The 25,256-nt window shown below is 38.5% G+C and overlaps 1 protein-coding gene and 1 long non-coding RNA gene across 3 annotated transcripts in view; one reads left to right on the top strand and one right to left on the bottom strand.

Moving 5' to 3' along the window:
* Positions 1–25,256, bottom strand: part of LOC107755377 (ceramide kinase-like protein) — a 52,895-nt gene that overhangs the window by 11,349 nt on the left and 16,290 nt on the right. Inside the window, exons 3-6 of the mRNA XM_016572159.1 lie at positions 16,735–16,866; positions 12,363–12,426; positions 6,023–6,165; positions 477–551 (exon numbers count right to left, since the gene is read on the bottom strand). Of these exons, the coding sequence (XP_016427645.1) occupies positions 477–551; positions 6,023–6,165; positions 12,363–12,426; positions 16,735–16,866 (414 nt within the window). The remainder of the gene's footprint in view (positions 1–476; positions 552–6,022; positions 6,166–12,362; positions 12,427–16,734; positions 16,867–25,256) is intronic.
* LOC107755378 (uncharacterized) lies at positions 1,013–5,175 on the top strand. 2 transcript variants are annotated; one of them, XR_001641686.1, is made up of 4 exons: positions 1,013–1,094; positions 1,187–1,441; positions 2,841–2,976; positions 4,242–5,175. It is a non-coding gene; the product is annotated as an uncharacterized LOC107755378 (long non-coding RNA). The 2 variants fall into 2 exon arrangements; XR_001641687.1 differs by lacking the exon at positions 2,841–2,976.

Here is a 25,256-nt window from a genome sequence, read left to right as displayed (position 1 = left end):
CCCACAGCCACGTCAAAGAAACTCAGTGTTTGTGGCGGGACTGTACGGGTGATTGACGACAGACGTATCTCCACCTCTCCCGGGACTGTCTCTCATTCCATGGGACCTGTTAACCATGATCTCCAAAACTGGAGAGGCAGAGTCTGTGTGGGGGGCTTGTCTTCTTTCGGCCCCCATAACAACAGCCTGTGCACTCTAATTAAACAACAGATTACAGAGAGCCACCGCATGCGCTGCCATTGGGATGCACCAAAAAGAGGGAGAGAGAGACTTCCAATGGGTGAAAATGAAACCGTTGCCCCTGCACACATAACTCAGTGGAACTGAAAAGTAAATACGAATCCCATTTACAAATTATTATCATGTATATTTGTGCTCCATTAAGTCCCGTGGTTCCTTAAGGCCTTACTGTTAGCATACAGGCAGCTGTAAGGCTAGAGAATGGCTAGAAGCTTTAAAAAAAAAAAAAAACATACCCATGATGATGTGCAAGGCTGCAGTCATAGCCCGTCTTATTCCATGCACAGAGCAGGCCACCACATTGGTAGAACCTATATATAGACAATAAAACACATTTTAACACGCTTTAATAGTTTATTGTGATCAAACCCCAAAACACACTGAAAAAACCAAAAGAGTATGAATTATAGACTTAATATTGTCTTAATGATCCTACAATGTGACATAAAATGTCTTGAAACAATGACAATGTTGGTCTGTTTGTCACATAAAGTTGTTGTTCAGAAGATTTGAAATACAGTGCATGAGTCTTATATATATATATATACAGTGGGTACGGAAAGTATTCAGACCCGACATACAAAATCTTTTCTGGCACACTGTTTAGACTAGTATGCGAGTTGGGACGCAGCAATGATTTAAAAACAGCAGCAGCTTTGCCCATCTAATGAGTGAGGTAAAGTTAATCATTACAGGATGAGGACTTTGTTAAAGGGCATTAATTTAAGTTAATATCGCCTTGTGCCAATTAAGGTGGTTTACCTTGCTGGCAGCTTGTGAAGGGAGAACAGGTGTGTGTATTTGTACTGATTACTACCAGAGACAAACAGCAGAGAGAGGCTTGTCCTTGTCGGGTGAGTAGGCATTTCCTTTCATGCAGTTATCTGGCCAGTGTGTTTGCTCAGATCAGCAGGGTATGAAAGCAAATGTCTGTAAATGAGAACAGGACGGAGGTGTTGGACGGAACCGTTCCCTCCATTTCTGACGATAGAGACGGCCAGGCCTACAGTGCTGGACACACACTCACACTCCAACTGAATTTGGCTGCAAGTACATGTGCCTCTTCCCACCTACCAGGTCACTGGTAATGTAGCCCTCCCTCACAAACACATCCATGATGCTTCCTGGCCTCTCTGGGAGTTTCCATATGTTGTGATGATTTCAACACAAAAGCCAGGCTCTGAGCCTCGGCTCAGTAAAGGTAACAGCGTCTGACGGACTGAGTTCCAAAACCTAGTGAGCTGCTGTACTGTCTACTAGCTACTAGTCATTTTGTTTACTTGAGTACTCAACAGATTAATCAGATGAGTACATCCTGTATGCGTCAGACATGGCATTGTATCATGAGTCGTGACTCACAGTTTTTTCTTTGACATAAGGCATTATGCTTTATTATGAAGACTTGTTGGTAAACTCAAAGACACTCAGAAAATGAGTATCTCTGAGCTTTCTGCAGAATAGATATTTGCCCCATATTAAATTAATAAATTGGTGTTTTTGTGTTCACTCACCTATTTGTTTTTAAAAAGTTCAGTGGTAATTGATATAATGGACACAGTAGGCCTTTGAGTGGATTCCATTCAAATGCTATTTGAGTATCGTGATATTTTCATGACAATTAATCACATTTTTATTTCATTTATGCTGCCTTTAAAAAAGTGTCCATTTTATTACAGTGTCTGTAAGAATGTAATAATTATTAATTTATCGTATTGTGATAATGAGGATTTTAGACTTTTGGGGATTTATTTATTTGCATTTTTATTTTTATTTAAAATACAATTAAGATAATTTGCACATTTTACTGTATATATTTTTCTGTTCAATGTAAAAAATATCCACCTACTTAAAAATGTAAGTTCAGTTGCTGCCTCAAATTTTTTAAGTATAATCACAATGGCTATACAAGTAATTTTGATTTATATTAAACTCACTTTAAAAAATGAGCTGAAATTGGTTAAATTATTTTGATGAGTTAAAGTAATGGAAAAACATATGTTACCATGACATATTGATCACATAATTTTTTTACAGTGTATTGTATAAAGTATATTTAGTATCTTCCATCTTTGTTTGTTTTTTTTCGATGGACAGACGATTATTTGATTCTTTGACCGAAAAGAAATTAGAATTTGGAATCAGAATTTGGCTTAATGAATGTACAATTTCTTTCCTTTTGACACAGCCTACAAAACAGGAGCATGCATATCCTTAAAATACTGCTTATGTAGGCAGCTCGCTGTAGGTTTTGGAAGAGAGCTGATATCATTCCCCATCATAAACGCAAGCTGTGGCTTTAGCAGAGTGAGTCCTGCAGGGATCAATTCTGGTGCAAACAATAGGCGTGTGAAAAACTGTAATATAAGGAGTGCTTGGTCTACCGCCAATTAAAAGAAATATAATGAATGCGGTTACTTAACAGTCTCGGTGAGTGTGATATTAAAAAACTCATTATCTTAATGCTAAAATTACCATTTCTAACAGAGATCTCGTAAAGCCCACTTGAGGTTCGCCGAAGTGTTATTCTATGTTGTATGTAAGACAATGGTTGTTTTTTGGTGTTTGACATTGATCGTTTTGTTGTTTGGTGGTGTCTGTAGCGCTGCTGCCGTGTGGTAACACTATATTCCAAGCATGCATCTGCCTCTCCCGCAAGGCTCAGAGCAACAGCCTGTGCCAACATCATCGGGAGTTCCATATATTACCCATCTCCATTCCAGAACCCGGTGACGAATGGTAGTAGCGCCCAGATATTAGAGTGGGAGGGGGCGAATAGGAAGGAAGGGGGCTTTGAAAGAGGGAGATGTGGGGGAGAAAGCGAGAGAGAGAGAGAGAGAAATTGTCCTTGGAAGTGCGAGCACTTCTGTAGAACAATTAACCTAATTAAGCAGACAGCATGAATATGTGGGGGAGAAAGCGAGAGAGAGAGAGAGAGAAATTGTCCTTGGAAGTGCGAGCACTTCTGTAGAACAATTAACTTAATTAAGCAGACAGCATGAATATTCATAAGGCAGTTAATGTCTCCCTCATCCAGGCAGATGAATGTGATGCAATGACTCGCTAGTCAAGCATGTCTAAGAGTCTCGTGGAAACTGCACCAACATTTTGGTTCTTTGCCTGGAATATCAAAGAAATTAACAGTCCCCCTGAAACCCTTAAAAGCAGGCAAATTAATTAGAAGCCTGCAATTTATATGCTATACGTACTGAGGAGTAGGCTACATACTATGGTGCAGTGAGAAAGCCTTTAATTGGGCAGGGCGCTGCACTTTGGTATGTTTATCCTGCATTGTGTAAATAAGGTCTTTGAAACACTCTTTGTAATTAGTTTAATCTTTCGAAAAAGAAATACTTGAATGTTTGTTCAACTTGACTGTGTTATGAATACTGACAGAAAGGGGCATAAAAATGACAAATTAAAGCGTTAAAGAAGCTTGTCTGTTTTCCAGCTAAGATAATTAGACATCAACTTGGCTGCTATATGAGGGCATTTCATGTATATTTTATTGATGTGCACATGGTAATTACTTGCGGTAAATCACTATAGTTGATTCAGGTTCTTTATTGGCATCAATGGTTCCATGAAGAACTTTTAACATCCATGGAATCTTTTCATTGGACAAAAGGATCTTAAAGATTCTTTATAGAGGAGAAAGGTTCTTTAGATAATGAAATGTTCTTCACACTAACAAAAAAATTGTTCTTTTGAGAACTGCTCCCAAAAGGTTATTTGAGGAACCCAAAATGGTTCTTCTATGGCATTACTGAAAAAAAAACTCTTTTGGAACTTTTGTTTTAAGAGTGTAGATTTATTAAAATGTTATTCACACCAAGAAAATAAAGATTCTTTCAGAATCTGTTCACTGAAAACTTCCATGGTTCTTCTATGGCTTCACTGTGAAAGCCCCCTTTTGGAATCCTTTATTTTTAAGAGTTTACATGGGTGTTTTTGCAAAGTTGTAACCGAGAGAGTGATTTGACTCCATTTCCTCCATCCCTAAGGATTGACCTGGGTCTGATGTCACATCCAAACCTGCGCTGGAAAACGGCAGAGGCAGGGGGTCTTTCAACCCCTTGCAACTCTTTCAACCCCTTGGGGGCCCCTTGCATTTGTGACGGGAAACTGTTTATAAATACTCCCGTGGGATTCGGCACTAATGAAGAGAAAGCGTGACCCTGGTACGGTCAGTTTGCAGTGAGTGCGGAGTTGGAGGGCTTCCACTGCTCCTAACAACAGCACTCCATTTTGCTGTGCCTGAAATGACAAGTGAAGGTCAATCTCTTGGCCGAAAAAGTAGGGACCGCTACCGTACCCATCTACCCTGCTCTCCCCTCCTCTTCCCACCCCAGTTTGCCAGCTTTTTGGGGTTGGTTTGCGCCACATTCCCGCAAAAAGAGAGAATTTTTGAGGTTAGTCAGTCCTGTGTGAGTGTGGACAATGCGCAGGGCTTTGTGCCACTGATCCAAAGCCAGTGGAACCGTTTCAAAGGCAGCAAAGGAGAGTCAAATGGAGGATGCTCCATTTCAGACACTCTTGAAGGCAATTAACTCAGTGTGTGAGTGGGCCATTCAGAGGCCTGACTGTGATTAAATCAATTTGATAATGATACACTCACTTGCTGCTGTTATGAGCTGCCTGTTTGTTTTCGGTAGAGGAGTTTCAGAACACGATCAAACTAAATCATTCTGACAGCACAGAAACTAGAGACCGAAATTACTACAGAGTTCGATTTTTAATTGGCAGCACGCCTCTGATTGTTTTAGTGCCGGAATGAAGCATAAAAAGTCACAGGCTTTACCCACAAGGCTGTTGCTATACATTATCATATTTTACTACTAGTCATATTTTGACATGCTGTGATTATCAATTATAGGTTTTATTTCAGTTTCCTCATTTAAATACCTCATGAAGGTACTTAAGTACCTCAAAATTGTTCTGCAGCTTTGAGGACATGTTATGCTAGCGTTTGTATTAATAATTTATTTATTTAAAGTTAAATAATAAACATAAAAAAATACAAGTTATAAAAAAATTACAGATTATACAAGTAAAATTGGTTTTGATCTAATAATATAAACTATTAGTAGTAGTAGTAGTATTAGGTTGTACATTAAAATATATATTTTTTCATTTAGTTATGTATTTATTTGGCGAAAATTACCTTTTTATTAAATACTTTTTTTACTAAAAATATTTAACAGATTAGTCACATAAAATTGGTTTAAAATTAATAATACAGTATTATAACACGTAATTAACATATAATTAATGAAAATATACATACAATATATAATTTATATTATGATTATTATTTTGATATTTTTATTTAATTTATTTCATTAAAAAAAATACAGATTATGGAAGTATTTGCTTTAATATTCTCATGTGCTTCTGAAACATGTTATTTAACAAGAATAACCATTGGGAATTTGTATTTTGGAAAGTGGGTGTTACGTACTAGAATAAAGCCAGGTGGTTTGAGGGGGAGGGGTTAAAGATTTGGTTTTGTGACCTCATCCGGTAAAAAGCTGGAGATATGTTGATATAAGTTCACAAAGACAAACATTTGTTTACTTTCAGAATAACGTGTATATGTAACGTGTATGATGAATTGTGCACAGCAAGACCAGAGACGTGTGTAATAAAAGCAAATCGAGTCAATTCTGAATTCATGTTGACTCGGCGAGGACCGAGATCACTCTCCTGAGAGGAGCTGGACATTTTGGGCTGTACTGGGGACAGCTGCAGGAGAAAGAGATCCTCTTCCATCCCTGATCCTCACCTGCTGGTATTATGCCGAGAGGAAGTGCTGCTTGGACAGGCGTGAAGATGGAATCTGTGTCCCTCCCAGCGTCCATCTGGGCCCGGAGAAGCAACCCGTGGGCCACCTCAGCTACAGAGCCATCTCCCCCAACACATACCACACTAGAGAGAAAGCAAACGGATGGGCGGTGAGTCATGTGACCCAAAACTCATGGCCAAGGGCTGGCTAACACGCATGTAACAAAAAGGCTGTTGTTCACTCATATGTGGATAAATGTAAATCCATATGGACGATTATTTGATTGAACATACAGATTACACATGGCAAAAATGGCACAGTTATTCCTTAAATATGATTAAAAATTCCTAGCAAGTCTTCATTGGAGGAATCCATTTCAATGAATGGAAACCATAATTCCCATTATGTTGTATTGAACAACAGATTAAACCATGGAAGTGTTGAGGGGCACCATGTATTCTAATTGGGAAATATCCCTTTTTTTTTTTTTCAAGAATAGCAGAAAATCTGTCGGATCTCAGCAGCAAAATAAATCATTATAAACGGCTGAGCCCACTAATCTGCTTTAAGCACATTACTAATAAATGAACACAGCCTAGTAAAGCTGATTACATTTAATTCAGAAATGCCCTTTAGCAATACAGTACAATCTCACAAATAGATTTGTTTAGCAGACACTAGCCAGCACTAATAAGCAAGTAGTCATGCCACTCACAAAATGAGTTCTGTGACCTTGCAGTCGCAGGTGTTTGGGATAAATCTGATTGCAATGTTTTGATCCATATGTTAAGCCTCGAAGGACACTGCAAATCTACCAAATCAGGATAGTAAATATTAAGTGATGCATCAAAGCTCACCTATTCACCTTTGGGTTATTTTATGGAGGAGTGGACGGGACTAGCTGTGTTAAGTCCTTTTATGCTTTTCGCAGGTGGCAGAGACTGTGCCTTATCTTCATTTGTAGAGGTTAAAGCTTCAACCGAGAAGCCTCACCAAACACACGGCGTGCAGAGACAATGCAGAGCTTTATTGGAATGACGGATGGGGTCGAGATGAACAAGCCCCATTCCACATTAGCCAAGGTTCAGTGTTGAAGTTAACTTGTTGCGTGTAAGGCAGTCAACTGATTAAGAATGTTAATCAGATCAATTACACGATATGCTGATTAATTAAATTAAAATGAACTGCATATCAATATTTAAGACAAGCCATTATTGTAACATTATTGTGTCAGATGCATAAAAAATAAGAATTACAAAAAAAGAGGCTTTATACGTCAACATAGTTGTGTTTCATTACCAGTAAATGTAAGCTCATCACTAGTTCACAGTAATTCATTTTTCAGAGTATGCTAATCTGTCCAAGGAAGACTTCACATTGAGTCTGTCATCTCTTTAAATGGTTTGACTATGTAAAGATGCGTTTTTGGTCGTTTTTTTGTCTCGCACTATGAGTGTCAAATTTTAAGATGCTTGTCATCTTGGTAACTTTGAAAATGAAAACTTGTTCTTAGTAACTTTGAAAATGTCTAGATTGCATTTTTGATTTGAAAAAAAAAAACATTAAAGTGGACATTTAATTTCTCAGAAGCAGTGGTGGAAAGAGTACTGAAAAAATATACTCAAGTAAAAGTACCATTACCTTCCAAAAAATGTAGTGCGAGTAGAGTAAAAGTACTTGTCCAAAAAACTACTTGAGTAAGAGTAAAAGAGTAGCCTATTTAAAAGTACTCATGAGTATTGAGTAGTGAGTACTGAGCTGTGGATTCTACCCCCTCATAATAAACCCTGTACACCGCAATTGATACCTTTTTAAAAACGTTGTACATTCTGTAATTCACATTATCTTGTTTGTCATAAAGAATGAAGAATATCTTTCATCCAGCAGTTTTAATTTTGACTGCCAACTCTTTAAAATACATCAAAACAGCACGGAAACAGTATTCAGTTGAAGAAAAGATGAAAGTTATTCTCAGTACAATCATCCCCATTTAAATCATAAAGTTTGAAAAAATAGATTTAAAATCATGTGTAAGGCCACTGAGAGAGCATGCTGTTGCTGCACATAAAATATTAATGTTTAGAACAGTGCAAATACAAACACCATTAGAAACTCATAGTTCAGCATCACACACCATGATATGGGTTAAAATGAGAGCCCATTTCTCTCCAAAACGGTGCCAGTTTGAGCGTTTTGCAATAAAGAAATAAGAATAACTAAACTTGATAATTTGTTACAATTTTAGCAGTTTAACACTGTACGCAATACCCGCAACCTCACACCAAATTTCAGGCCGTGTAGGTAGGCAAGCATATATACAAATCATTTAGCAAGCAGAAATCTGAAAGACTTAATTACTGTAACGTGAGTATTTGTAATTCGTTACTTCACCCCTGCTCAGAAGTAAAAACTCTTATGTAATTCTTTATGCTATTTACTTAAAGGTCAAAGGGCATGATTCATTCTGATCAAATACATGATTAAAAGATTTATTTACATCCTTAGATTCAAGTAATGCACATTATGAAGTCTTTTTTTTTTTTTTTTCAAATAGCAAAGTTAATTTTCACCATAATATCCAAGTTACTGAATGCACATTTCTAATAAGTAATGCATGCTTTATTTATATTTTATTTAACTTATTTACGGATAAATACAACTGAAAACGTCTCTCTTTCCCATGTTAGGAAAAGAAAGGGTATAAATAAGGTGTAAAAGCATTGTAAGCGTTGTTGTAGTATGAGTGGGCATGATGGGTATCGTAGTTTTACAGATTGTCATGGTGATCAGACATGTACAGAATGTGACCGTTTTCTTTCAGCCCACGATTCTCAATTTTCTGCTTAAAAAAAAAAAAAAAAATTGTCAAAAATGTGACATCAGGATTTGTGATGCAATACATTTGTAACACTGCAATAAAAATCAGGAAAAGGCCTTTTCTTAATATGAAAAAAGGTCTATATCTATCAATGCAACAGTACCCTAAGGTACAAAAGCTAGTTTGTACCTTATTTACCACTGAATGGTGCATATTAGCACCCTTTGAAAGTTTTGTATCTTTTTATTCTGAGATCCTATTATAGTTTATTTTAGGCAGGCAAAACATGAGGAAAAATAGGATTTGCAATGTAAAAATGCCTGAAAGCAAACATAATGCTGCCACTTTGAAGTGGCGGGGCAGGCAGAACAGGGAGCCATGGCGGGGCAGGCAGAACAGGGAGCCATGGCGGGGCCCAGGCCACAGCCAAAATAGCGGCCCACGGTGGAGCCGACGGAGGGAGGAGCCATGGAGGAGGAATGTACACAGACTCCAGGGGGCCGACCAACGGCGAAATAAAAGACATGGAAAACATGAACATGAAACAAAACACCACATTACAGAAAGGGAGTATTGGTGAGATCATGGTGAGGAAAAACTAATGCAAAAGTAACGTAACATACTGCTTCCATAAAAGTAACGTTCCCCAACTCTGCATGTCAGTCTAATATTGTGGCACTTATCTCACTTCCCATCTATCAGCAGTCAATGTGATGGCATTAAAAATTGCACAAATATCATCTTTCCATTCAGGGTGCTGATAATTAACATAAATGTGTGAGGGGAATAATTGCATCCATCGCTGATGTGCCAGCACTTTAACGTCTATTGTGTGTGGCACACCGTGTGACTTCATATGAGACGCAACTGAAATGGCACCGTTCCATTTAAACTGGAGGAAGCATCAGTTGCTGAAGTAATTAATGAGTGATGGATCTATTAATGAAAAAATGTGTGATTAGTATTACCTTTGCAGAATTCTTCAGAGGTTAATTAATCGAGTTCAAAGGAATGCAACACATTTCCTCTACAGGGAATAAATGGGATGTGAGGAATTATTCAAGTTCTTTTTTTTTTTTTTCTTTTGCTGAGGTGTTGAAGACGGTGTGTTTTAATGTTTCTTTTTAATAAAACATCCTATGGATTGTTCTTGCCAAGCTGTCAGCTATGTAATGTAAAATCAGGACTAGTATCACCTTGATAAAGCCTGCTGAAGTCTAAAATGTTATATATATATGAAACATTTATAAAATACATTAAAAAAAATTTTTTTTTTTTTTTTTTTTGAGTGAACTATCCCTGTGAAGACCACTTTGCATAGCACATACCGTGCGACTGAAACGTACCCCAGGTGGCTGTAGCAATAGTACTGACACAAATTTCCTGCTTGAAGATTATCCTGTTTAGCAAACAACAGTAAGAGTGACCTTTTTTTCCCCCCGTCTGGGTTAAGTAGCTTAGATATCCTCAGTGATCTGTCATGCTTGCTGACAGAAAATTAAATTTCAACAAAATCATCATTTCTATAATCCTCGATAAAGAATAAGCTTTCTGAAATTGGAATACACAGACAGATCATGACTGATGTAGAAATTCCACACAGGCATTATCCTCAGTGCTAAGTCTTGAGTCTTAGAGCTGCGCTGTACAGGAGCAAGAGAAATGTATTAGATGTAATGAAATCTATTTGCATAAGTGCAAAGATATGATGTATGATGCCACAAGATCATACCAGTGAGGAGTAACCAAAGGAGTACCTAAAGCAGTAATGCTACAAACTTAATGTTAAAATACGTTCTCTCATTTCAGCTTAACATGCAGAGACAACTACAAGATATTTGTGGGTTGAAATGTTTGAGCAGCTCTACACAGTAAAATTGGCTCAACCAATTGGGTGAATTTAAGGTGAGTGCTTCTGTTTGTTCAAACAATGGCAGAAAAAAACTTTTGCATTTACTGTATGTTTACACATTTCACCTTTAACTATATTTTTCATTAGCATTACTTTGAGTTGAGTTGTTTACTGTACATTTAATAATATTAGGTTTGATGTCTATTGATAACCTCAATATTCTGTAATAAAATATTGGTCTTTTTAAAGCAGTTATATAACCTGATCAGAATTAGATCTAAATTACACAATACCATTCAAAAGTTTGGGGTGAGTAAGTATTTTTTTTATTTATTTATTTTTATTTAACAAATTAATGCTTTTATACAGTAAGGATGCATTAGATTTATCAAAAGTGACCGTAAAAACATTTTAGAATGTTACAATTATATTTCCTACATATAAATTATATAAAGCAGTCCTGCATGCATCTCTATCATCAGTATATATATTGTGATACCGCCCAGCCCTATATAGGCCTCACAATAATACTGACACCACTTCTTTGAAACAATACTATCAGACCCAGTGATCCTGAACCCTGTGGTTTTATGTCTTCCTTCATCTTTCTGTTGAAGTTCCACTATGACCTCTTGAGTGTCTGATCTCTTTATTTCTAGATTCGCAAGAACCCAGCCACCAAGCCCTCTTACCACCTTCATACACCACGGATTAATCACCATTCAACATGAATGTGTTCTTCGCTCGCCCTTGTCCCTTTGTCACTGCCATGAACCTGCACACTGTGTTTTTAATCAAAGACCACTGTGCCAGACCCAGCACGTCCTCTCCCACCGAGCCCAGAGGATGCAGCTGAACAGTAGGGCGGCAGTAACGGATGAGCGTTAAGCCGGGGCCGGAGATATTTAAGAGGACTCTCTCTCTCTCTCTCTCTCTCTCTCTCTCTCTCTCTCTTCCCCCCCCCAACACTACTTTATTTATTAAGGCTAAATGTCACCTCGAGAGACACAGGATTACTCTGTCATCTGGCTTTGAATTCATGCCATCTTCACTCGCATCATAAAGCAGCCTTTAAAGGGATAGTTCTCCTTTTAAATGAGAGTTGTCATGCTTATGTTGTTCAATTACACTTTTTCTTCCTTGCTTTCTTATTTAGAAGAATGACCGTTCTCTTCCATACAGTGAAAGTGAATAGTCACCAGAGGTTGTCAAACTCCCAAAAGGACTACAACGCATTACAAAAGTAGTTTATGCAACTTGTGTGCTATATTACAAATCTTCTGAAGATGCATAATAGCTTTCTGTGAGGAATGGACTAAAATGTATTTATTAATCGAAAATCCTATTCGAACCGATAGCCTCATGAACTGCGCTCCAGCATATAACTTTAAAAAAATATATTGATTGACAGACATCACCATGTTCATGTCTGAACAAATGCGAAATGTGCTGAACCAAAAGATGAGCTTTTTTTTTTTTTTTTTAAGTAGTGCATCAAATTAAACCATATAAGAATGTGAAATGTTTCCCTTTCCTTAATTTTCCCTTTCATTAAGCTAATGTTTATTTTATATTTTATGGTTTTAGTTAACTATAAAAACCCTGAGATGGGAACCTAATATCTTGGGAAAAAAATAATTTGCATTACAATAATATATATATATACGTACCCATCATAGTCTTCCAAGCTGCAGTCTTTCAGAATGGACAGTGCGTGGCCCTTTCTCTCAGTGACTGTGGAAAAGAAAGTGTTAATGTTTTTTTACAAACAAAAACGAAATGAAAGCACTCCAAACTGCCTTTAGTACCCTTTTCCAAGCATTGGCAAATGGCTTAAGCCGAACATATGGTCCTGGCTGTAAAGCAGAATTTATACTTGCATGCTGTTTGCATTTTTAATCAAGAATATGAGTTGTGGTACAAAGAGGTGACTGCTCTTGTGTTCGGCCTGCCCAAGCTGTACAAAACAAGGTCAAGATTTTTCCCACCATTCACTTCTGCAGTTATTGCAGTACTGTAATGTAACTTAGGTAACAAGTAACAAAGGGTCATGGGTCAGAAAAATAAGGTTAAATGTGATCAGTAAATTTTGTTGGATATAGGCTTGATCCAGTAGAATTGTCGATTCAGTTTTGGTGTCGTGTGGCAGAAACCCCTGGCCTGTGTGGCACGGAAGAATGCCACTGAATGCAGGGGAAGAGGGGTGGCACACCGCAGATGGCATTGTGCACTCCCCACTTAGCATTTTCTGGGGCACCTCCACCATGGAGCGGGTCCCAGCTGTGACCACCCATCAAAGGGCTCACCGTGGCTGATGTGATGTTTTTTTGTTGTTTAAAAATGTGTTTCACGATGCAAACAGAAATGCAAGTGCAAGTCTGTTCATTATGACATGCCTGGCTCTCCCTGGTACCAGCTTACAGACCATGAAACCTGTACACAATTGTGGGGACAGAAAATCATGTGAATATATATAATAAACATGCAGTTATCATCTCATAAATACAAATTAATAATTTCCATTTTTTTACTCAAATTTTGTTTAAAAACATCACCAGAGTCAAAAGATACTTAAAAAATAATGCCACTTATATTATTTTCAGTTCATTCGTGACATGGAAATAAAAGGTATTGCATTGTGGGATACAGTATTCTCTGCAGTATGCTTTGCTGTATGTACTGTACACTGATCTTAGCATACTGTGTATATACATTCACATACTACATAAATAGTAGTATGTTATTGTGCTGTTCCAGACAGTCATAGACTCAGTTACTGTATGAGTTCAATTCTCAGAGCTGACCTGTAGGGGGAGCACTTACAAGTCAAAGTGAACTTCATGTTCACTCATGTGGCTCTGACCTTGCCAAACAAAACCACAACCCAGGCGCCTTTTTCACATCTCACTAACTGAGCCACATTCTGGCCTGAGCTGTGAAATATCATTCTTTTTAGTTAAAAAAATCTAACTTCGATTTAAAACTGGTCTAAGCACATACAATGCTAAATTAGACTCTTAAATGATCATATAAGTGCCAAAAATGAGATTTCCATGTACAAGCTTTGGCTATCAGTAAATAGCTGTGAATTACACACTGTAATTGCTTTTCTCAAACACAACAGTTCGCTAATATTGCCTGTTCATCTCTCACAAAGTCTATAGCGCTAATTAAATCACGTATATTCTCAAAGCTCTGCGTTCTGAGCGGCAGAATGAGATATTTAATTTCTATTAGGTAAAATGTTGTTTAATGGCTCCACCTCGAGCTCTCAGCCTCTGCCCTCGGGAGCACATCATCAAGAAACGGATTCTATTACTGTTCAAATGGCTTCTGGAATCAGGTAGCCACATTCATTAGAGCACAGATTGTGAAGTCCCCTTCCCAAAAGTAGGGGGTGCCTGGTGCGTGTTTGGGTGTGTGTGTGTGTGTAGTAGTGCATGGATGTCTATGCGTATATAGTATGGGGTCCTGTGTATGTGAGGAGGTGGGTAAAGGGGAGGAGAGGGGGGAGTCCCACACTGTGTTAGAACAGATGGGTGCAGTCCCTCCCCTTGGGTCAGGTTACTGACGGAGGATACACTTCTTCTGTCATTATGAGTATGAGATGCATTTAGAACCATCCACAGCAGTGTTGTACAGCTGCTACTTATGAGCACACATACACAACCACAAACACACTGCAGAGAGATATTGAGAGATGTAGGAATAAAAGAAAAGGAGAGCTTGGTTGTACAAACATTTGTGCATATTCATAAGCATCACATTTGAATGTATTTGATATGCACTTTATCAGTTCATGCATTTCATGAGAATGTTTTTGCTAGCACCATGCTCTATTGTTTGAGCTACAGCAACCAACATTTAAAAAAGCAAACCAGCACAAATTTAAAAAAGTAAAATAACTCTATTGTAGAAGGTATACATTTTATCAGTTTGTGCTACAGAAAGCCAAATTTAATAAAGCAAGATAATTTGATTAACTCATGATAAAACATGTTACAAGGTGGTGATTTCATTTGAATTCATTCAATGTGATTTGTACAGGAACATATGATTTTTAGAAAAAATAAGTAGGTTCTCCCCTAAACCTAAATGTTACTGCGGCGTAAGCAGATCATACAAAACGTGTGCATATTCATAAGCATCACATTTACATGTATGCACTACTAGACAGTATACATTTGCTCAGTTCCAGCAGTTGGTAATGTTTTTCGGAGTTGCTAGCACTAAGCTGTACTTTCATCTACAGCAACCCAATTGAAAAAACAACATTTTAAAAGTAAAAATAAATTGATAAACTCCACCGAATCTCATGAGAAAACATAACTATTTTACGAGGTGGTGATTTTGTCTATTTGTACAGAAACATATAATTTTCAAAAACAAAGTAAGCATGAGGGTCCACCCCTAAATGTAACCATCAGAGGGGCGTAAGCAGACAAAATACAAAAACGTATGAATAAGATTGTACAAATTCATGCAAATTAAGGGCTGTTCACACCAAGGATGATAACTATAAAGTTTTAATTCTACGAGAGTAGGGAAGTCCCCACCACAACTCTAACTACAAGGCCCTGTACAGTAAGTCTGTAGGTCCGCAAGATCGCAAGTACACGTGAAGTGTGCCATTTGGGACAGGGCCCAACAACACAGAGGAACAATATCACTGGTAGCACTTTCACAATAGTTTTTTCCAGCTAAAAATTGACAGCCAATCAGAATCAACCTGACTTTGAAGAGCTTGAGGATTTAAAGCAGCACGCAATCATAATAAACAGAAAGTTAACATGCTTTGGTGTGGACTCTAATATAGTTATCGTTATAGGTATCGTTTTGGTGTGAACAGCCCTTTAGCCACCAACTCAAATGTAAAAATAGTTATGATTTTCAATGAGTCTGTTGATTAACTATATGCTTGCTAATGCAAAGCTCACTGCCATGATGCTGGGGTGTTGTGGGTTATGCAAAGCATTGATATATGGTTGGATAGGTTGCTAGTGTGATGCTATGTAGTCTCGCATAGCCAGACTTTCAGACTGGCGGCAGAAGGTCTGGGAACCATGGCCACTTTGAATGGCCAAGGACCGCCCAAGAGGCCATGACTGACAGATAAAGCAACCAATCACGTTTCGTTTTGTGCAATTTATTGAAAAGCATCACTGCATACTAAATACATGTTTTCAGAGCATGCATCAGTAATACAAGTATATTTTGTTTTACAGCACTGGCAGTTTTTATCCACTTCTTTTAAGTATGAACGAGTTAAAAGCAAATGTTAAAAAAAATAATAATTCTGCCAGTGCAGTAAGATGAAATGCATTTAAATTCAAGATACTACACTCTAAAAAATGCTGGGTTGTTTCAACCCAACTTTGGGTCAAATATGGACTAACCCAACCGTTGGGTTAAATTTTTACATTCAATTTTTAACCCAAAAGTTGGGTTAGTCCATATTTGACCCAAAGTTGGGTTGAAACAACCCAGCATATTTTAGAGTGTATGAATCTATAAAAACAAGTTTTGATATCTTATGCAGTGTTGCTTCTCAAATAAGTTTTTCGTTTCAAGGATTTTTTGAGAAAAAAAGGTCAATGTAGGATATTCTGATATTCTGTATTATTAGTCATCTAGTAATATTTTTTTTTCCTCTAAATGTTCGTTTTTTAGTAAATTGCATGGAGAGATGGCAATTAAAATGGTAAACATGATTAATTTCCCATTTAAGTGTGTATTCAAATGATGCATTAACATAGGGACCTTGACATTCCTCGCACTAAAATATTGATTTCCTATGATCCACTGCAAATTCCTAATGGCGTAAAGCACCAGCTTGTTAGTATATAGGGAATTGTTGAGCACTGAGGGATGAATCCTATGAGTGAACAGACCCTGAGGGCAGACGCTAATGCACTTTGACCTCGAGTGAGGCCTGAGGGGGCGGCAATCACCTGTGTGTGAAGATTTCAAGCTGAACCTGAGAGGAAAAGCTACCTATGTAACCATTTGTTATCTTGTACAGTACGGATGCATGAGACTTACTGGTCACATCAGCTTCTATGTCAGCGAGCTTGAAGAGCGGGGCAACTTCGTCCAGGTAGATCTGGTATGCCTCTTTCTTGTGGCTGATGGGGTTCACGAAGACTTTGAGAGACTTGGGACGGTTCTTAAAACCTGCAGAGCAAAGAAAACAACAAAGAGTGGGAAGCTTCATCAATCCCCTTGTGTCACGAATCCCATGGGCATTCATTTAAGTGCTTGATACTCATCCAGTTTAGAGAAGTGCACATCTGTTAATGTGAGCCAGAGCCCCTGTCCTACATAATAACGATTTCTTGTCGTGAGTTCAGCTTTTGTCTGCCACCCTTGCTGCAGAATGGCTCTCACACAGCGTGAGTTCAGTCTCCACCGACTGAAAAGGTCAGATCAGTGTCTGTTGTTTACAGCGGCTGAACGTCTGCCAAGAATGAGGAGAAAGCTTGAATACATGCACCATGTAGGCTCTCGGTCTCTCTCTGCTCACGTTTTTGTGGTGGGAGAAGTGGTTGACTGCTATGTGATATGTGCTTTTGATGAATGATACCAATAACTAGAAAGTGGCATGGTCAATGCATTATATGTGAATATTATATACTGTAGGTACAAATTTGTACCCAGAATTGAGCTAAATCTGACAAAATTTCCCAAAACCTCCTTTTGGGAATGTCCTGATTTGTAATTAATTAATTAATTGTATATACATATATATACATAATACAAATAATAAATAATATATGTATATAATTATTATAATAATTACTATTATTGCTATTATTATTATTATTATTTATTTATTTATTTATTTTTTTTATTTTTTTTTTATAGGGTTTATTCCCTGCTTTTGCAAGAATAGAAGAGGTGCTTGATTTTGGTTATTCATTCATTCAGAGTGTTTTTAAGCTGCTCTTACAACAGGTCAGTCTGAGGACAAACAGTACGGTTTGACAGTTGCACCTGTTACTGTTGTCAATCCCAAACAGCAAATATGTCCACATGCACCTGGCCTACACTACCATTAAAAAGTTTGGGGTAAATATATATTTTTAATGTTTTAGAAAAAAAAGCCTCTTGTGTTCTCCAAAGCTGCATTTAATTGATCTAAAGTACAATAATAACAGTAATAAAATTAAAAATAACTGTTTTGTATTTTCTGATATTTTAAAACATAATTTATTCCTGTGATGCAAAGCTGAATTTTTTACATTACTCCAGTCGTCAGTGTCACATGATCCTTCAGAAATGATTCTGCTGACTTGCAGCTCAAGAAACATTTCTTATTAATATCAATGTACTAAACGGCTGTGCTGCTTAATATTTATGTGGAAACTGTAATACTTTTTTTTCCAGGATTTGCCATCAATGTTTGATTTACTATTTTCTGTATTCCCTTCTTTGCAGAGAAAACCCAGTATTGAGTAACAGTGGATCATAATTAGCAGAAATTAGGGAGCTGCTTTCTCTCCCGGCCTTCCTGGAGTGCCTGAGAACGATGGAAGCTGAGGTGAAGCTCAATGCTCTCTCTCCTTCCTCCATCATCTCCCTCATTACTCTAATCCGGCCCCTGAAGCTCTCGGCCCTCGACCTGCTAACGAGCCGCTACCCTTGGCTTGCCCTCCGCCATACCCCCTGCTGACATCACAGCGCAAGAGTTCCAGGGGGTGCCCAAGGTCACAGTTCAAATAGACACAAAACGTGCACGAAAGTAGATGCAGGATGTGAGGTGGGGAGGCTGGGGGGGATTTGGGATCTTGAAAGAAGGTTGCAAGTCTCGCTCAGCGTGGGGATGCTGATCCCATCTCCCACTATGTGGCTCTTGGGGGCCGCGGTGCTGGGATGATGGGGTCCACGCGGGGAGCAGGTGCAGGGGGGCGGCACCACCGCTGCTGTTATAGCTGTGAATGGGGTTCAGGAGGCTCAGTAACCCTCATCCTCACCGAGGGGGCTTCGGGCCCACCACACAACACATGAAAACAACGATCGTCTATTGCATCAGATTTAGGGGGCACATTTGCATCACCGTTTCATAAAGGTAGTTCAAAATATCCACACAAAAACTTGCTATATATAGAGACTCTTTTTAGTCTCTGATTTTCCCAAGAGACTCTCTGTTCCAAAACCTTGTGTGCTACCTATATAGACAGTATTATATCATAGTTACATGGCAATGGCTATGCTAAAAGGTAGGTAGCATAACTATACTGCCTTCTATGATGCATAATTTGTATGAGAGCAATCCCAGAATGCACTGCAGTGAACTCGGTGAAAAGATTGCTGACCAAAAAAAAAGAGCGATGCTTATAAATGTATATATGCCAACATGAATTTATAACAAATATTGCAAATTAAAAATTGACTTTTATTATTTGTTTTATTTTTATATTTATTTATTTTGAAAATGTTTTCCTTTATTTATGTATTTATTCATTTATAATTCATATTTATTATGAAAATGTTTGTTTATATTTTATTTTTAATTATGAGAATATTTTATTTTTAGTTTAAATTATGAAAATATATATATATTTATATTTTTCTTGTCCTGATCACGTACAAGAAAACTATAAATACCCACACTAAAGTTTGCATCATCACAAAAACATTTATTTATTCATTCATTCATTCATTCATTCCAGGAGTTATTCTACTCTTTTGCAAGAATAGTATTGGTGCTTGACTTCAGTTATTTATTCAGTTTATTAGAGTTTATTGTATATGTTTTTTTTTTATTATTAGCATATTATATTGTTAGCTTAGAAACATTCTAAGACCAAACTTGTATGTTAGAATGTTCCAAATCAGTTACTTATGGGGTTCTAGTCCAGTTAGGATCCTGCCTTAGAAGTTAGCTGTCTATATTCACAGTAGACAGCAAGACAACTCATAAGATATTGGAACAGAGCCCTCATCTCTTATTAATTCATTACACTGAAACAGGAAACTATGTTTCTGTTGTTTTAATGATCGTATCTGAGCTGGAGTTCAGGAGAAATCTAAACACCACAGAAGGGAGAGTGGGGACGTAGCCCGTCTGCATGCACGATACCGTGTTACTATGGCACATAATCCCATGTTTGTGCGAGTGATGCATGGTGGCTCCCAGGAGCTCACTGAAAGACAATCCAGATGAAGGGGCCACACTCAGGTTTCGCCTCCATGAGTCCTGTTTGTGTTCCTGCAAAAGGCCACTGTGATTAGCAGCTTGAAAGAGACTTCAGCGTTCACACGTTAATTATAACTTTTCGGGGACACCAGACGACTCATCTAAATATTGTGTTCTGACGTTAATCACTTCTGTAGTCTGTTTTAGGTAAAGCTGCAAGGGATTTATTCTTATTTTTCGCTTAAATGGGTGCATTTCACAAAACCTGTTCAGAACATTTCCAGGTCACATTTCACAAAAAAAGTAATATTATAAAAAGTAATATAAATTCAATGTAATAATATAAATATTTATAAAAAATAATAATAATAATGTTTTTTTTAATGGTAGCATTTGTTGTGCAGATTTCAATTATTTTTTTTTAAAAATACACTCTTACAAAAAAGACAGAAAAAAGCTGTCACTGGGACGTACCCTAAGGTACAAAAGCTGAAAAGTACATATTTGTAGCTTATATACACCTAAATGGTACATGTTTGTAGACTTTAGGTACTAATATATACTTTTAAGCTACTAAGGTACGGGTATATAAGGTATGTACTTTTTATCTTTTATGCATTAGGGTACCATCCAGTGAAAGCTTTGTAACATATTTTCTGAGAGTGTACATGACCTGGATGAAATATGACCTGGGCATGTTTTTGTTGACATTCACCCACATGTATTGTGCCCTCTCAATAGCTTTGTAGTGACGTCCACATTTCAGACATGTGTCTCTGCCACCTGCGGACATTCCATGAGGTCAGCACGTTCTGCAGCGATGCAGTCGCCCTATGACTCAGAGGCTTAAGGCTGTTTTACCCCTGAGGGCTATCAAGACCGGCTAATGTCACCCAACACAGTAGCTACATCTGTCTCTGTCCAGCCCCCATCTCAAGGCACAGAGGGTGCTGATGGGAAAGGTAAAGAGCATCTGAATGGTGTGACTGAGGGTCTCCCTGTGGAAAAGATGATTTGGCACAGGGGAGCACTTTTCCCATAATCAGGGGTAAATTACCTGAAAGCGGGGTCAGGTTACACATTGATTTCAAAGACAAACAAAGCCCCAGGACTGCCCGTAAACACTCGCTCACTGCGCTAATGAGTGGATTGACCATGCGGTCCAGTCATGGTTTGATTGCAAGGCATCGATGCTTCATATTACAGTGTAGCGTTATTTGTGTGACAGTGAATTCACCCAGTTTTCTGGGTTATGTGCCGTGTAGAATTCAGAATGAGAATGCTTTTAAGTTCCAAATAAATCATTTGATTTTAAATGCAAGGAAGTAGAATTAAAATAAATTGAAATTCATAACTCTGATTTTAACTAAAAAAGTTTATCAAGTCAAACTTTATGTATAGGCTTTTCATAGATAGATAGATAGATAGATAGATAGATAGATGCCTGAGTCAGAATGGGTTCTGAAAGGGCTTTGAGAAATTCGGTTAGGGATTTTGAAAAATAAGTTGTAATTGTTATACAATAACAGTATGTTGATTTGGCCAAGCCCACTTAAAAAGGCGCACAGAGTACAAGAGAGTCGCAACGTACATAACACAGCCATCAAACTGCACTTAAGTAACCCATAAACCGTTCCACTCGCTGAGCCCACAATACCCAAACAGGCTTTCTGGGGTGCACAGAATATTTGCTAATCCTCAAGAACAGATGTCTTATTTTTGCCCTGAAATCCCTGGCTGGCTGACTGGCGAGGGGAGTGAGCCCTCCAACGGATAAGCCCAGATTGGGGCCTTGCAGTGGGAAAGGTCAGGATCGGAGAGGAGCTGGATCCGGCAGGCCCGAGGGGAGGTAAGAGATCTGGGGGCCATACAGGAGAAGGAATGGGAGAGAGAAAAAGAGTGTCACTGTCCTGTCCCGCTTTCCTACCGGCCGTGAGATCTCCATACGGGGGACGAGTGCTTCGACATTTCCTTAGATCCTCTGCCAAGAATGGAGCATCTGGCATGGTGTCAGGGACTGGCATTAGCGTGCATTAGCAGTGGGGGAGACCCAGCCCTCTCCAGATTTGTCCCCTCCAGCAGGGGCATCACCAGGCAGGAGCTGCTCCAACCACTAGACAAGGTGGGGAACTGCGGTGGAGGTTTGGGCTTCAAATCAATACACTTGCTTTCATTGGAACAATTAATTCACACAGGCGCCATATAATGAGACGAACAGAGATGCTCAGAGAATAAAATTAAGCGTGTAATGCATTCAATTAATTATTCCATGTTAAAACATGGGACGCACATGCATATTGTTCAATAAGAGCCATTGTAGTTCTTGGTGTGGACAATAACACCTTTCCTAATATTAGCCGGAGAGGGGGGAAAACAGCACCATGTGTTCGGTGCCTCCATTATGTCTGCATACACGTCTATCTGGGGGCGGGTGTGACAGACAGAGAAATGGGGAAGATCCACTGGGAATACGCAGAAAAAAAATCCACAAAGCACTCGGTGAAAGTGATACTGCAGTCGTACCTACAGCAGAGCCCACAGGAGCATCTGTCCACCCTGTGAAGTCCTGACAGAGCCCCAGATACACGATGGCGTTTAGGGATGGAAATCTTTAGGCACCTCAAGATTTGATTTGATTTTGACACTTTCAAAAAAAATTCCGGTTACACTTTATTTTACAGTATGTGCACTTACCCAAGTAAGTACTGGGTAATAACTACATGGGTTAAGGTTAGGTTTAGGGGTAGGTTCAGGGTTAGTACCTAGTTATTACCCGGTTATTGTAATTGCTATAATAAGTACATAGTATGTAGATGCGGAACAGGACTGTAAAATAAAGTTCTACCAAAATTTCAGTGCAAAAATTGTACCTTTAGTCTTACAACAGCATGTCACTGGGGCAGTATCCTAAAAGAGACACCTTTGTACCTTATTTACCCCCAAAGGGTTCATTGTAGTACCTTTAAGGGCACATATTACTACTCTAAGCTATGAATATACACCTTTTAGGGGTAGATAAGATACAAAGCTCCTCCTCCAAAGGTTACTGCCCAAGTGATACGTTGTTGTAACCCCAAAGGTATAAGGGTGCAATAAACTGTTTAACAGATCTAACAGTTTCTGAGCAATTCTTAAACTTTCACTGCAAAAAGGAAAATTACTTTAAAAATACAGTCTATATAGTCTGTAAATTAGACTAAGTTTAATTAGACTTGTTTTTCAGGTAAAATCTTTATAAGTTGAATTTGCCTGAGAAGAAATGATGCAAAAAACATTTAGACTTATTTTCATAGATTGTACCTTGTATATTTTGTATTACTACACTGGCAGATTTTTTAAATTGTTTTATTTATAATCAAACTAAAACCAAGTGGGAAAAAATCAGTAAGACAAAATATAATAATATTTGAGATATTACCACAAATCATGATATACATTGTCCAGATACATTTTTATGTTCTTTCAAGGATTTTTAAATAGTGTAAGTGTAAAATAGGACCTAAATACTCACTAAAGATAGGATTTTTTTTTTGCAGTGTTTTCAATTAGCATTTTGTTTTTTGAAGTTGTGTATGACCATGATCAACTTTTAAGTGAAGCCTAAGTAAATACACTGATGTGCTACATTAAACATAATTCCTTTAAATCTGTCACTGTGGACCTGAACTTAAACTTTAACAATTTTTTTTGTCTTTAATGTGAAACAGGATCAAAGCAAGCAACTCTAACCAGCATATAAACAGAGTTTGGGCTGGCCAAAAAATGTCAGCTGAAGTAAGAGTGCTCCGGTCAATAAGATACACAGATTGATCTGTTTCCAAGGAGCCAAGGGGAAAGAGTCACCATGGATACGCAGAGGTTGACTTATTGGAAACCCTGTTAATGTGTAACATTATCCACTCGGCTATCGAGCTATTGTACATCAGCTCATGTAAATGCCACGCAAGCTCAGCCAAAGGCCCAGCTTCCTTCAAATTCTGGACGCATTTTTAAAATCGCGTTCCGAGGGAGATTTTGCTTCCCCTATTATCTTGTTAAACAACTCAAAGCAATTTCATGCGTGGCGCACAATAGCAACTGTTGTGCTTTATGCCAAATGCACATATGAATTCAGATAGGTCACAAAAGCCTTTGGAGGAATGAGATGGACCCGGTGCTTGACCCTTGAGTTCTCTCCTCTCTCTGTTTGTCTTTTCTCCTTGCTTTAGGGCTACAACAATAAAGTCCAGCTTGACGCAGGAGTGTGACCATGCGCTTTGACAAGAGCACCAAGAGCACATTATGTGTCCGGAGCGGAGCGCGGAGGGCTTCCTGGGCTCTGATTGACCCGCCAAGACTAATCTTTCAAAAGAGGGTTTAAGGACACAAGGAGTCTATTCCAGTTCAACTCGATGACCACGTTGGACCCAAGTAGACTGTATTACAGGTGCTACTATTGTTCCCGGCCGTCTCCCCACACGTTTGGTCTGTGGCCTGGCCCGACCGCTCGCTCTCTGACCGCAGGGTTTAATCTGTCAGCTGGGCGGCCGCACCTCATGTGTCAGCGCACATCACATGGCTTGTCAGAAAACCATGGCGATGCTGCAGACGGCATTCAGAGCTCACCTTGAATAAAATCACACCAGGGATTGAGGGTCTGGGGTCTGGGGTCTGAGGGTCACACCTTTTGTGCTGAGTGTCAGCTGGGACACACCCTCCATTGTGCCGCCTCCCTGGGAAACACCACTGTAACAGGTGAGCACCCCCTGTAATCCAGTGTGCCCGCTCTCCCCTCGCCCCCTCGGGCCGAATGATTCGGCAGCACTCGCTTAACAGCCAATAAAATAACAGAGATAATCCAGCTATGGAAAACATGCGTCCGTGTGCGTGTGAGAGCATGTGCATGGGATGCAGGGGGTGGGGTGGACGTTTCCACAAGGACCAAACAAACTGCCATGCTTTATTAACGACTGTATGAGTTTGTGAAGGTATAAATTTAGATGGTGATTGTGTAGCACATGACAACTGTGCTGCTGCTTATCAGAACCCGGAGAAGGAAAGACATGGGCACTAATCAATGTTACTTTATTACATATATGTGACCCTGGACCACAAAACCAGTCATAAGTAGCACTGGTATATTTGTAGCAATAGCCAACAATACATTGTATGGGTCAAAATTATCGATTTTTCTTTTAAGCCTTAGGATATTCATGTTCCACTAAGATATTTTGTAAATTTCCTACCGTAAATAGATCAAAACTTAATTTTTGATTAGTAATATGCATTGCTAAGAACTTCATTTGGAAAACTTTAAAGATGATTTTCTCAATACTTTGATTTTTTTGCACCCTCAGATTCCAGATTTTCAAATAGTTGTATGTCGGCCAAATATTTTCCTAACAAGCCATACATCAATGGAAAGCTTATTTATTCAGATGATGTA

This window comes from Sinocyclocheilus rhinocerous, unplaced genomic scaffold (genome assembly GCF_001515625.1).
Source record: "Sinocyclocheilus rhinocerous isolate Xijiao unplaced genomic scaffold, SAMN03320098_v1.1 scaffold1013, whole genome shotgun sequence".
Classification (NCBI taxonomy): domain Eukaryota; kingdom Metazoa; phylum Chordata; class Actinopteri; order Cypriniformes; family Cyprinidae; genus Sinocyclocheilus; species Sinocyclocheilus rhinocerous.
This window is presented reverse-complemented; position numbering and strand designations above follow the sequence as displayed.